General features: G+C 34.5%; 1 protein-coding gene across 4 annotated transcripts in view; it reads right to left on the bottom strand.

Annotated features, from left to right (window-relative positions):
* The window catches only part of PDS5A (PDS5 cohesin associated factor A), a 72,321-nt gene that overhangs the window by 22,220 nt on the left and 36,446 nt on the right, over window positions 1-13,655 (bottom strand). For all 4 annotated transcript variants that reach the window (XM_040699017.2, NM_001012580.2, XM_040699018.2 and 1 more), the window contains exons 9-18: window positions 13,218-13,333; window positions 12,257-12,351; window positions 11,384-11,529; window positions 7,932-8,083; window positions 4,248-4,361; window positions 3,704-3,785; window positions 3,041-3,089; window positions 2,783-2,922; window positions 1,206-1,321; window positions 365-470 (exon numbers count right to left, since the gene is read on the bottom strand). In XM_040699017.2, coding sequence (XP_040554951.1) covers window positions 365-470; window positions 1,206-1,321; window positions 2,783-2,922; window positions 3,041-3,089; window positions 3,704-3,785; window positions 4,248-4,361; window positions 7,932-8,083; window positions 11,384-11,529; window positions 12,257-12,351; window positions 13,218-13,333 — 1,116 coding nt within the window. The remainder of the gene's footprint in view (window positions 1-364; window positions 471-1,205; window positions 1,322-2,782; window positions 2,923-3,040; window positions 3,090-3,703; window positions 3,786-4,247; window positions 4,362-7,931; window positions 8,084-11,383; window positions 11,530-12,256; window positions 12,352-13,217; window positions 13,334-13,655) is intronic.

Genomic DNA, 13,655 nt, shown 5'->3' with positions numbered 1-13,655 from the left:
CACCAAGATGTGCCTCTCCTAGTTTGCCCTTTTCTCTTCTTCGCACTTTACATCTTGACCTTCCTCTTTGACTTCCCTAAGAAGAAACCAATTCCTGCTTTAAGGAGCACACTTCTATTCTGTGCGCCCTTTGCAAAACATACTTTTTCCAAAGACTTGTTATTTTTGATATTATTTTCCCAAGTAAGTATTAGTAATCAAAACCTTTCTGTCATTACAAAAGTTCTCTAAATAATAGCTTCCACATAATTAAAAAATACTTAAATAAATACTATTAATAACATTCATTCTTTAGTCACACCACTGCCATTCCTTCCTTTACAAACCATGGCTACTTTAATGTAGATTATTTAATGTAAATTACCTTGAGAAGTTCAAGTCCTGCACGAATTGCAGTATCAGGACTTACACCCTCCTCTTCATCATCAGCTGTCCCCTCTATTGATTTATTCATCAATTTTACTAGTGCACTAAAATAAGAGATAGAAAAAACAAAAACTAAAAAAAAAACCCAAATGAACTTGATAACATGCAATGTCAAGTTTGAACAGCAAGATTACCTGGTTTTGGCAATAATTTAAGGGATAGTGGTAGTCTGTTCTATGCTTTTGTTATAATCTTTTTCTCAAATTAAACTATTTCATTATTCCTTTTCCTTCTGACTTAGCTTACTGCAAAATTTAATTGCTTAGGAAAAAGACATGTTGGCAACATTCAGATCAACACAGAGTTGCACGTGTTTCAGTATGTAATTAGGTTGCCAGACAAGTCTCAAAAGGAATAGAAACATTCTCTTACTCAATCCCATAAAAATTAATTAATTCAGCTGTTACACGGAAGATTGTGTTGCAGTTAACTATGTGAAAACTATGATAATCATATTCACCTTACACCCCACAAATAGCAGCTTCACAGGGAACAACTGCTATATTTTATAATCATTTGTAGATTTAGCATTGCAAAAAAGTAACCCCCCCTCCAAAAAAAAAACCCAAAAAAACAAAACCAAGACCCTACACTGCTAGAAATGCATGATATTTATGTAAGATATATATTTTTAAACGTCTATCTACGTTAGTAGATAGTTAGTGATAGTGTGCCCTTAGATAGGGCACACTAACCTAAATCCCAAGAAAATATCTCTTTGGTGTTACTTAAATCAACTTTGTAACCATTCATGAGCTGATAGGATCTTCCAAACTTACCTAATGGCTTCTGAGTCAATATGTACAGGAGCAATTCTTTCCAAAAGAAATTTGACCATTTCCAGAAAAGGATTTGTTGGCTGCTTAGGATTTGCAAGTTTCCGGGCTATCTCTCTCTACAAGAATGTTACATTACAAACAATAATTATTCTCATTTTAATTATTTCCTAAGCATGTTGAATAAGTTAAGTATGATTTGTTCTTTAACTACAGAAATTGTGTAGATAGTCAATGAAATGTATTTTAAGGAGGACTGTTGTTATCCCTGTATCTTTCCTTATCACATTACAGCAAAAGCAGGCATGCTTTACAACAGTATTAAAACTCAAGATGCACTTAAACTTCTAATAAGAGTTTCTTAAGGAATTGCAGACCAGACTCAAAACAGAACCAAGGGAGTGCTAAGTGCAACACAGACAGAATTTAAGTAACTATGTAGACAAGAGTAATTCATAAATCTGTAGATAATCTTGCTGTGAGCTTCAGATTCCATAAGCAACAACAACAAAATGCAATAAAGCTACAACGCTGCAGATATGGAGAAGTACTACACCACTTTAGTTACAATAGATGTTCAGACTCCATGTTCTTTAGGATGTTTTTGAATCAAAAAGAGGGGCTTTTCCCCCTCTGACTGCACCAAGTGTCAGAACATTAAATTCTGCCACAAGCTCAGCAGAAGGTGGTGGATACAAAAATATTTTTGAACAGAGTTTAAAATGTCTCAAATAAATAATTTCTCAACCTTCCTTCTCCTTCATGTTTGGAAGCTGTAGATCCTACACAGACCAGGAAATTGTCCTAACTGTTTTAATAAAGAATCTTCAGGAGAGAAAATAAGTCTTCCATTTGAAACTGCATCGCTGCATTCCTAAATTGCAAAATCGACGATTTTAGGAAGAGATGTATTCCGTACGTTAGTGGTTACAACATAATTCTGAAGGCCATTCTGTTCTCTTCCCTGGACAATTAAAGAGCCATTAGACAAAAACCAAGAAGCCTGCGCTTACTGATGCTCTCTACTGAAATTTTTGTCAACCAAATTGCTGCGATTGTTGGCACTGTAAATCTCTGGAAAAGCCTGATCTAATATTAATGTGTATATTCTCAGCAGTGATATTAAATACATGAGAGAGAGAAAAACAAAGATTGATCTCAAGATAATTATGTAGGAAGAAAAATGAAGGAATAGTAATGCAGATGGTGCAATATTTTTTGTGCTGGTACTTATGCAAGTTTCGTCAGTGCTGGGAGACAGCTTATAACAGTTTACCATAAAAAAGGCTCTTGAAATGAAACAAAAAAAATGAACTTAGTCTTTTAAACTTAATGTTTGATCCTTATAACAACAGGAAGGAATAAAGCTAGTGCTTGCTTTTTTGTTTTTTGTTTTTTTTTTGGAAGCAAGATGATTGCCAAAGGTTTTATTATCAGTAATCTCTAAAGGTTAACTAAAAAGGTATTTCATAAAAATGAGAAATGAATATAAATCATATTAAAGTACCAAAATAGACCGTTAAGTCCTAATAACCGTTTGAAGCACAAATATTAAAAAGTTTGCTTTTCCATTTCCTTACCACACAGACATCTGCCTGTTTACAAGAACACGTAGGGCTAATTAACAGTTCAAGCTGGGACCGAAGCTTTTCATCATCGCCTAGAACCTGATTGAATTTCTTCACAAAATCTTGTGCTTTTCCAGGATCTGGAAGGTTTTCTATATAATTAAACACAGTTTAATATAAGATAAATTTGCTACTTCAGTATGACAACATTCACAGAAATTTTATTTCCAAGAACGTTGTAACAGCATTAAAGAACTTGTTAACACTTACTTGCTATGGTCATCAGCTTCCCAAACATGGCAGCACTGTTTGCTTCTGACTGGGGACAACAGCAAACAAAAACAAACAAAAAAACATCAGCACTGTCTCCTTCATGAAAATATACCTTTAAGATCATCTGCCAGTCCTATTGGAAAAAGTGCTATTGGAAAAAGACCTAAAAAGCCCAACAACCGTTGCTAATAAACAAAGAAATCCCCTTAACATTAAACCCAAAACACTAAAGGTAACCTCCTATACTAAAACCCCAAAATAACCATGGACTTCCATTTAAAGTCTCTGCTAGTTTGAAGATTTACTTTTAAAAGTAATATTCTAGTATAAATACTTAAAAAATTACAAAATATTCCACTTAGTAAATCTCAAAGTAGTTTATAAAGTAAGAATCAGGAATTCTATAAAAAATATTCTATAAATTCTATAAAAATTCTATAGAAAACAAACAAAAAACTTGAAAAATTGCCTGAATTTCTTCTGAAGATACTTAAGGAGGCCATATACATGGCAAGAATTACTGAAAGCAACTTCATGATAACAGAACTCTGTCCACATGTTGAAATCAAAAGTCAATGGAACAAATAACACAGCATTAAAAAATGGTGTATCAGTCTAACAAGTCCATTAAATGAAGTATTAATTTTTTCAAAACCGTACTGTGGGCTGCTTATGCAAGTCTAGTAATTCTCGTACGTGACTCCTCAGCATGTTCTGGCACTTCCACATCTCATTCAGTGCTCTGAAAAAGTGCAAAATCAGAAAGAAAAACTTGATTTGTTTGTCACAAGAACAGGCTGGATGTACTGCTAAATAAATAATCTTGTTCCCTAAGTGCACCATCTGACTGAGTGAATCAATTTCACGAAGTATTATTAATACCAATTCCAAAGAAGATAGATCATTTTTCTTTTTTATTCATCTACTTGTGTCAATTTCATTTATATAGGACAACACAATGAGAATGCATTGTTCTCACAGAATGAAGACCTAAAACAAATCTTCTCAAGTATCAAAGTGCCTTCTTGCCTAAAGGCCTCATTCAGTTTGTATGTAAAATTATTGGAGCTAAAGGAAACATTTCACAATAAAATCGTAAATAATGTTAAGCATCAGTTACTTATAGTGTTATTTAAATCTTGATAATATTAGCAGATGATATTAGAAAAAAACCCAGTATTAGCTGAATTGGAACTATACTCACTTGACAGCATTTGGATCCAAGCTGGCATACAAATAGTACAAGCACTTCATTCGCTCTTCTGTTTCCAAATTGTGTGGAACAAGATACTGAGCAAAGATTTTCTCTACTAGTAATCTGCAGGAAAAGAAGAGATAAAATCTGTACAATTCCACAACTGGTAATATCTTTTAGATAAGCTGAAAGAAAAAAAAAAAAAAGAGGGGGGAGGGGAACCAACAGAATTGAAACTAGATTTTTCGCCTCCAGAGAAAATGGCCTCTTTTCATCTGTAAAGATCCCTTCCACTGCTGATAGAAAGATTAACAAGAACTGCTTCTTGAGAGCTTTTCTATTAAATTTCACCTTTAAGAGGATGAAACTTTTTGTCAGCATCCAAATTCTCCTTTTTCTCTAGGTTTGAAGAATCTGTGTTCACTCTCATGCATAAATGAAAGAGATACAGACAGTAAAAAGCCCAGAAAATGAAGAGAGGATATAAAAATTTAACTTAAGTGGAAGTAGAAGTAAAAACCCAAAGCATCCTAGAGGGAAAGGGTAAGATAAAATAGTAGTATTTGACAAGCACAAAGTATTTGAAACTGTTATTCATGACACAGAAAATAAAGTCAAGACTGAAAAAGGTAGAGAAAAAGAACAGCAAAACGTATACAGGAAAAGGAGCATAGGGAAAACTGAGTGCAAATCAAACCTGCAAGAACTTTATCCAATTCTCTCTCTTAAAGCAACAACAAAACCCTAACAACAACAGAAGCAGACATAGCTGGAGTTTCCAGTAAAATACAAAACTCAAGCTACTCTACGACTGTACAGTCCTTTGAGTAACACTCCCCAAAATGAAAGAACATTCAGATATTAATTTAATCCTTAGCAATGAGAACTGCACACTGTTCAGTTACACAGTACCATATTTACAGACAGATATTTTGAATTTACAGACTTTGTTTACTATGAATCCTGATAAGTACCCAAGGAGTGCTTTGTACAAAGAACACAGAAAGCAGAACAGGTCAAATGTAAGATATTTCAACACAAAGAAAATTCAAAGGGACATGAAGTCAAGGCAGAGGAATAAAAGTATGACTATGAATATGAATAGAGTTATCACAAGGCGTTCCATTAATATTAAAGAAAACTTGGCTTTTTCCCTTTAGGTGTACATTTTCACTACTGATGACTTCAACAACTACGTTACATGGAAAACAGGGTTTTCAGATCTCAGGAGATTCCACCTCTGTTTATTATAACAGGTGATTGGAGGCATCAGACCTACCTACTTTACTAATTTCTGAATAGCGCTGTAGTGCACGTCTCTACAGAAATAGCTGTCAGTACAAGCTGTGAGATTGCACTATGCCTCCCTTGGTCTACGTCAGTTAGGGTAAAGATTTACAAATAGGTAGTATCTATGGAACACTGACTTTTCTTCTGCTGTGAAGAAAGTCACTGACTAGCATATTAAGAGCTGGCAACAGGACAGTGTTTATGAAGTGGTTATCTTGCACCATTCCCTACGTATTTGTTGTAGAACTAAGAATCTCACCACATACAGGTGCTAAACTGCCTTTACAGCTGCAAGTTCTCAGTCTTGAGCACAGCATACCAAGACTTAATGTTAGATCAAAAATATTAGAAGGCGTTAGCATTAAGGACATCCAGAAAAAACAACTTCTGTTCCACCCCTTGCCTGAATACTATGTGATACTGCACTACTTACTATCTTTTGAAAGAACTAGTGTCATTCCATGTGCACAAAGGAAAACACTTCAAGGCACAGAAAGCTGTTCACCGTTATATCTTCCTCCTTTCTTACGGAAAGAATACAGGCCAAAAGTTGCCTATTTTGACTTATACTTGTGTGTTTTAAGGCTTGGAATGGTTGAGTCTTTAAGATCATAGCATTTTTACAGCTCTTCTAGTGCTTAAAGTACTACCTTTTGAACTCTATTAATAACAACACTGAAATACATTTACTTCATAGAATCATAGAGCAGCTCGGGTTTGAAGGGACCTTAAAAGACCATCTAGTTCCAATGCTGTGCCATGGGCAGGATTACCACCCAGTGGATAAGGCGATCCCGGGCCCCATCCAACCCGGCCTTGAGCACCTCCAGCATTGGGTATTCACAGCTTCTCTAGGCAGCCTGGACCAGTGCCTCATCATGCTCTGAGTATAACATTTCTTCCTAATATCTAATTTAACCCTTCCATCTTTTAGCTTAAAACTATTGCCACTTGTCCTACCTTCCACTCTAAGTACATCAACCAATGGGTGAGAGCAAGAATTTCATTGTCCAACCTTAAAAACTAGCAAAACTTTGATTAAAATTCAGGGTAACAGACCAAACTAGAAGAACACTGAGAATCAAGCCGACAGTCTTTCTGTGCGGACACCCAAAGAGCAAACAGCATGCAGTTGCTGCACTCGAAAGACTGTCTTATAAGGCTTAACAAGACCTCTAGAAGACAATCACATTCAAAAAAGAAACAGAGCTTTGATGATGTTATCCTTTGAAATTCCTTGACTTGCTTCCTCCACAGATTCTGCATTTCCAATAAGCTGGAATACTGAAAAAAAGATCTGACACATTCACCACAGAACTTGGATTCATGCCCTGCATGCTGAATGATCTATAAACACGCTAGAAAAAGAAACACAAATCTCTCCGTTTAATTTATAGCATATTTGATATATACACAAATACAAAATTAGTGTTGTATGAACTACGTGGAGATTTCCTAGTTGATTCCACTATTTGATAATTCTACCTCAGCAGACTTCCAGTGTACAATTTATTATTTTTTTAAAGAAAGCTATTAATAAATATGTAACAGAAACAATTATGATCAGCAAGACAAACAAAAGCAAGATCCTTCACAACTGCAGCAGTCTTTTGTGATACAGAATTAACTATAATAGGTGGTAATTGAAGGAAGCTGTTACCCTTTTGGGCTAGTTACTAACTTTATGCAACATACTGAGGTAGAAGACTGTATATGCAAGATGCTAAAAAACACTACAAAGACATGGCTGGATTCCAGGTCTGCTACTTTAGAAATCTAAGCTCAATTTCCATCATTGTGTGATTGCATAGTTTGGCTTTTTTTGTGAAAAGATAAAGAAGTAAGAGCTGAAAACTATCTTCCAAAATCTGAGCCAAAATACCTTCTCTCCCAAGCCAAAAACAATATTTCAAAAATTGAAGGGACTGAGTGACAAAACAGGAAAAATTAGACAATGATAGAGGCACTCCCTGACATTTCTTCAGTTTCTGTTCTAACTAAAGGGTCAATTTCTATGTAGTCTAACAAAAGGAGATGTCACTGTGGTATATATGTATACGATACTCACAGATTGTTGATTTTAACATGCTAACCTCTGGGAAGTAAAAGACAAACATAAACAGGGCATAAAAGAAGCAAAATCTAATGGCTTTTTTCCATACAGAGGTTAGTTAATGACAGTTTACCATCATAGCTCCATCAGTACATAGAATAAATACATGAACAGATAACGCAACCATCCTGGAGTTCTTAATACATCTTAGTAATTATTAATTTAATATGCATAAACCCATGCGTACAGAATGCAATATAACAGCTTTTTCATGATAAGAACATTTTTTCATTTTCAGAGCATCTCATATCACTGTACAATTAAAATTAGGAAGGCTTAGGTTGACTCACTTGTCATCAATGCTATTTTGATAATATATGTGCAAAAGTTTATCCTTTATCCAGCTCACTTTCTCTGCAGCATCTTTTCCAGCCTCGGCATGAAGACAGTATTTCTTGTATAGCTGGGCAAGACCCATCATAGCTTCTTTTCTTACTCGCCACTTGAGAAGGAAGAGAAGGAGATGGGGAAGTAGTTTTGGTAAATAGGTATCAAACATACAAAATACAGTAAATATGTAAAAGCGCAAAAAACCAAAATGGCCGCATTCTACTCTCCTACTTTTAGGCTCTGCAAACACTGAAAAATTAAGAGTTTCTAAATTAAAATTCATAATACCTATTTGCTTCTTCTCTTTACTATGCAAGGTATTACCTGTAAAGAGTAATCCATTGCTCCCATATGCTGAGCAAAGAAAAACTAGGAGTTTGTTGGTATTAAAAGATAAGTAGAGCTTAACAGGCATGTCTGAATGAGTGTTTTCTTAAGCTAGGGCTTGGAAGATTTATGTATGCAGAGTTGGGCACTGAGCAGATGTGGCAGCTTTTTTTCATCAAACAGCCTTAAATTGGCAAACTTGTCTAGGAATCTACACCTTAGGCCTAGCTGAGCTTGCTAATGCTTCAACTCTGAGACCACTTTCCACCACAGTGAGAGAGCCTCATTTTGCCAGAGCTTTGAAGTAATTACTGTCAGAGTATTAAAGGAAAAAAAAAAAAAAAAAAAAAAGCTGCCAGCAGCTTCCAGTTTCTGGTGGTTGCTACTTTATCCATTAATGTAAACAGGAAATGTCCCATTAATAAACACTTTGACAGGATCTACAGGCCCTCTTACACTGACTTGCCAAAGAAACCAGAAGAAACCATTTCAGAACAGATGAAGGATTAATTGAGACAGAATAGTATCTCCCACTTAATAGTCTACATAGAAGATCTTGGTTAACTAGTAAAATTCCTTCACCAAAGACTGCAAGGCTGAGTTACAAAACTGATTATGATAATCCCTTACCTGTTGGACTAGTTAATCTATTCCTACCACAGAATTAAGAATAACAACAATTTAAAAAAAAACAACAAAACAACATCAGCTAACAAAAGCTACAGTGGTTTTTAGTACATACAGAAAATGAAGAGTTAGAACTAATTAATTCAGAAAGTATTAAAGAGACGCAGTCCCTTCGTGCTAAGAGTCTGTTCATGCTAAGGAAACAATCACCTCACTCTGACTAGTTGGAAGTGAGAAGTGGCAGTTAGCCTAAACATTTCAGATCTCATAAGTAACTTTTGGGGGAATAATTGTCTAACAGCTGAAAAAAGGAAGTGGCCTTAATCATGCCTGAACACTGAGTAAGGTCATACTGCAGGGACAAAGCACTGCTTTATAATAATGAATATAATATATTCAAAATCAGATTTATTAGGTGTAAACATGACAAATTCCTTTTCTCCAAACCCTTTACAGTAACATTCTCATCAAAACATGTGAATGTGAAAAGGACAAAGTCGTTTTAAAGGAATTAAAGGGATTATTTAGAATGATGTGGTTTATAGAAATACCATTGCCTACCAAACAGGAACAAAACAAATTGACATTGCTACATAGCACTGTCAAGCCTATTATTAAAATATCACCTTTCAAAACGTTATCGAGCCACGTCCACAACAGTGAAAACAGGAAAGCATATAAACCCTGATGAAGTTGAATGTAAAACCTTGATAAACCATGGCAGAGTTTCAGAACTGGCATTGTAAGCATGTAAATTAAAACACGTTCACCAAAGACTCCAGAAACAGGAAGCATTCAAGACTCCTTTGAAGGGCTGAAATCCAATTTTATTCCAAAAGAATAGTCTGAGAAGGATTCTTAATTTAAGTGTCATCAGAAGATGTTTTAAAACAGATTAACTAGGAAGCAGTAACAAAATCATTAAGACCAGATGGTATCCTAACCATGATTTCTACAGGAATTTAGAAATGATGCATCCAACACTAACTATTCCATTTCTGCAATCTGTTAATGAACAGATTGAACAATTGTCCAGGAAAAATGGAACATGGCAAATGTGAAATGATTTTTTCCAAAAGGATTCCAAGAGAATGCGCCACACATCAGACAATGCAATTTTGAATGGGAAAACAGACTGAAACAAAACAGTAAGAGCAATAAAGAGCAGACAACAGAAAAAAAAAAAAGAAAAAAAAGAAATTAGGAGAATTAATCATTATGCTTTACATAAAGGGAAGTTACGTCTAACAAAAACTTAATTATATCAGACCCACAGGGATGGCAATAAAACTCACTGAGATCCCCAGAAATGACAAACTAACGCATAGGAGACAAAAGGTGGAAACAAATGGCTGGTATTGCACAGTGAAGGGAATCTACGGATGGAATCAGAAGGGAATTTGTATCACTTAATAAAAAGAATTAGAAAACAAACTGAACGTTGAGCATAAAATTTGTTGATATAGGATGAATGAGGTAGAAGAATCTAATGCAATGATAAATAACTATAGAAAAATTTTATGCTACTGAATCATTACAACATAAAATAAATTCAGATTACAATCAGGTTTTGCCACCACCTGCACTAACTGCATGAACAGCGCTGGAATATGATGCAAGATACTGAAGTCAATATGGAAGTTCTCCAAAGTTGTGAGCTCAGTACTCAGAGGTAGTGCAAAAGACAAACAGAATGTTAAAGAGTAAGAAAAAAATTCTGTCACTAAGAGCGTAAACAATATTGTATGTATTTTGAACACCAGGCCGAGTCTGGTTACCTTGGTTCCACCAGGACTGCAGAACAACCAGACAAGAATGATGAGAGGTATGAAATAACCTGTGTGGAAGTCAGTTAGGTGAGCCGTTGGAAAGCAGAGGAGTGGAGAATATAAGGTATACATACTTGTTAATTGTAAGTGGGACAGGGTTTTTTTTTTTTTTTTTTTTAATTTCATATAATGCAAGAATTACAATTCAAGAACTACTTTTTCCCCCACACATGCATTAAACATGAAGAAGTGCCAGGGACACCCAACAAGTACAAACAGGTGAAAGAAAGAACTTTCTAAATTCAATGGAGAATGTTCCATTGAAAGCTAGGATGAACATGATCAAGTAGACTGAAGAAATCCTTAAAATACAAATTAATGTAAGCCAGAACTGACCACTATGAGAATTACACAGGGCTGTAGAGACCTTTGGCCTAAATCTATGTTGCTACTCCTACACTCTTACAGTATTCCTCATAAAACAACGACTGTACTTGCTTGACAGCATGTGATTGCTGTTTCCATAATATGGCTATCTTTGTTAAGATGAAAATTATTTTCCCCATAGTATTCTAGTTAATGGTTAACTTTAAGATTCTCTATTTCTGTAGGGTTTTCCTGTTTGTTTTGATTTTTATCAATGACATTAAAGGCAGAGACATTCTTGAAAACAAAGTATTAACACTTACTCGTTTGTCTAGTGTTCTTTCCCTTACGAAGCCCAGCAGCTGATCATTGACTAAGGAAAGATCTCTCTTGCCCGCAGTAATAATTGTAACAATAACATCGTGTCGAATAGCTTCCTCTGGGTCATGTGACCTAACCTTCAAATATTCTGTTACAATCAGAAACAACGAAAAGTTTGGCTTTTTGCAAGTATACTGCAACTTACTAATATAATTACAAATTGAACTCATATATTCATTGATATGATGACAATAATCTTATTTGCAACAGGCAATTATGCAAAAGAAAGCTGCTTAGAATATACTGAAACTAAAATGAGTAAGGGGAAGAAAAGAAAAAGATAAAATAAAGATTTATTTCCAAAGAGCTAAGAAGACAAATAATTTATAAATAATTGGCTGTTGCTAAAAGTTAGCTTATATCAAAAAAGAGCAACATTTTGGTTACATCTGAAATTCTGCTCACAGATAGAACAATGAGGAATTGAAGGAACAAACTTCTTCTAAACTCAATGGAGGAGAGCACTAGGGAACACATCAACTGTTCTTGAAAATAATTCTGTATGTTGCAAAATATTTGCACTTGTGTGAAAAGCTTGCTATGGAATCTGAAAATACTTTAAAACGGCAATGGGTAGCTTCTTGAGAACTCATTACAACAAAAGCCACACAATGTCATGCATTCCATGCACACACATGCTTTTTCCTCATATGCTTGTCTTCAGTGAAAAGCAATTTTACATTACTAAGCTCCGCCATTCAGCATCAAGTATTGGACTTGATACATTTTAGAACTTTACTGCTATGTACAGAATTAATTACATTCTATCCTGCTCATTTCTTAAATCATTCTAAATACCAGTAGTAGCATCTCACCAGTGAGGTCTTTCGCTAAGTCTGGATGGTTCATTAAACAATGACTGGCGAATTTCACACTCTCTAATCTCACAGGGACATGGATATCATTGAACCTAGAGAGACAGAAGACTATGAATGTTAATTTTTAATTAGCCTTGCAAATCAAGATTATTCTCTATGTAGTAACATGTGTTGGTAGTATGTCCCATTAATTATTAGAATGCTTTTAGATGACAAAATAATACATTACAAACTTCCAAATTTATTTCCATAATCATGGAAGCATAAAATCATAGGATGGTGTGGGTTGAAAAGGACCATAACGATCATCTAGTTTTCATAATGTACCTCAGATTAGTTTGTTACTATTTATGAAATAATGTTAGAACTAAAATTAAAGCATAAACACGTTATGTTGCAGATGAAATGTTGGCCCATTTGTTCTCATTCAGTAACAAAGTTCTCCCTATCACAAGTTTACTATATATAGTGATGATGGATAGTAAATATTTTATATATGTATACATACTATATAAATACATGAAATTATAAAGAACATATGCCTATGTCCATATAACATCATTTAACAGCACGCGCTTTTTTAATGCTGATTTTCTGTATTTACTTTAAAGTAAATGACCTCATTCAGAAGATAAATGCCAAATAAAACATATAGTTGTAGATATAGCTCAACAGTAAACATGATAGTATTGTCTGAAATTTCACACTGTGTAATTTATGCCACGTATCTACTGTAGCTATTTATCTAATCCATATCCTCATATGAACATAGCAGTAATTATTCAGGCTTTTTATTCTAACATGCAACCCTATGCAACTCTCTGCTTCAAAGACTTAAGGAAAAAACCTGTTCAAATACAAACAGTTACATTCCCTAACAACACAAAATCGCAACACTATCAGGAAAATTCAGCACAACAAGAATGAAAATTGACAATTCTATCACTATTTCTCCTACCGCCCAAGAAAGCACTGCCAAAGAGGACGATTTTGTGTGGCCAGATCAGAATCTTTAGAGCCAAAGAGTTTAGCCAAAAGTCGAACAACAGCCAAACGTTCTTCTCCATCATTGCTCTGAAAATCAAAAAATGAAAAAGAAACTGCAATTCATTACCTGTGATATCTTAATAATAGTTTATGGCTTCCTTCTGTTTTTATAATGTAGACTATACAGTTAATTTGAAATATTTTTTAATAAACTCCAATCATTCTAATTAAATTAGATAATTAAATAAATATTATTTTATATATGTATATATAAAAGTATAATTTTTATATACACATATGTAAGCCCAAAGTTTAAAACATTAGACACTGATGAGAAGACTATGCTTGGAGAATGCTTTTCAGGAATGAAAAAACCTGTAACCCGGTTTGAATAAAATATATTTCTAAC

Source organism: Gallus gallus, chromosome 4, assembly GCF_016699485.2.
Source record: "Gallus gallus isolate bGalGal1 chromosome 4, bGalGal1.mat.broiler.GRCg7b, whole genome shotgun sequence".
In the NCBI taxonomy this organism is placed as follows: Eukaryota; Metazoa; Chordata; class Aves; order Galliformes; family Phasianidae; genus Gallus; species Gallus gallus.
The sequence above is the reverse complement of the archived record's forward strand: the minus strand, read 5'-3'. Positions and strand labels throughout refer to the sequence as shown.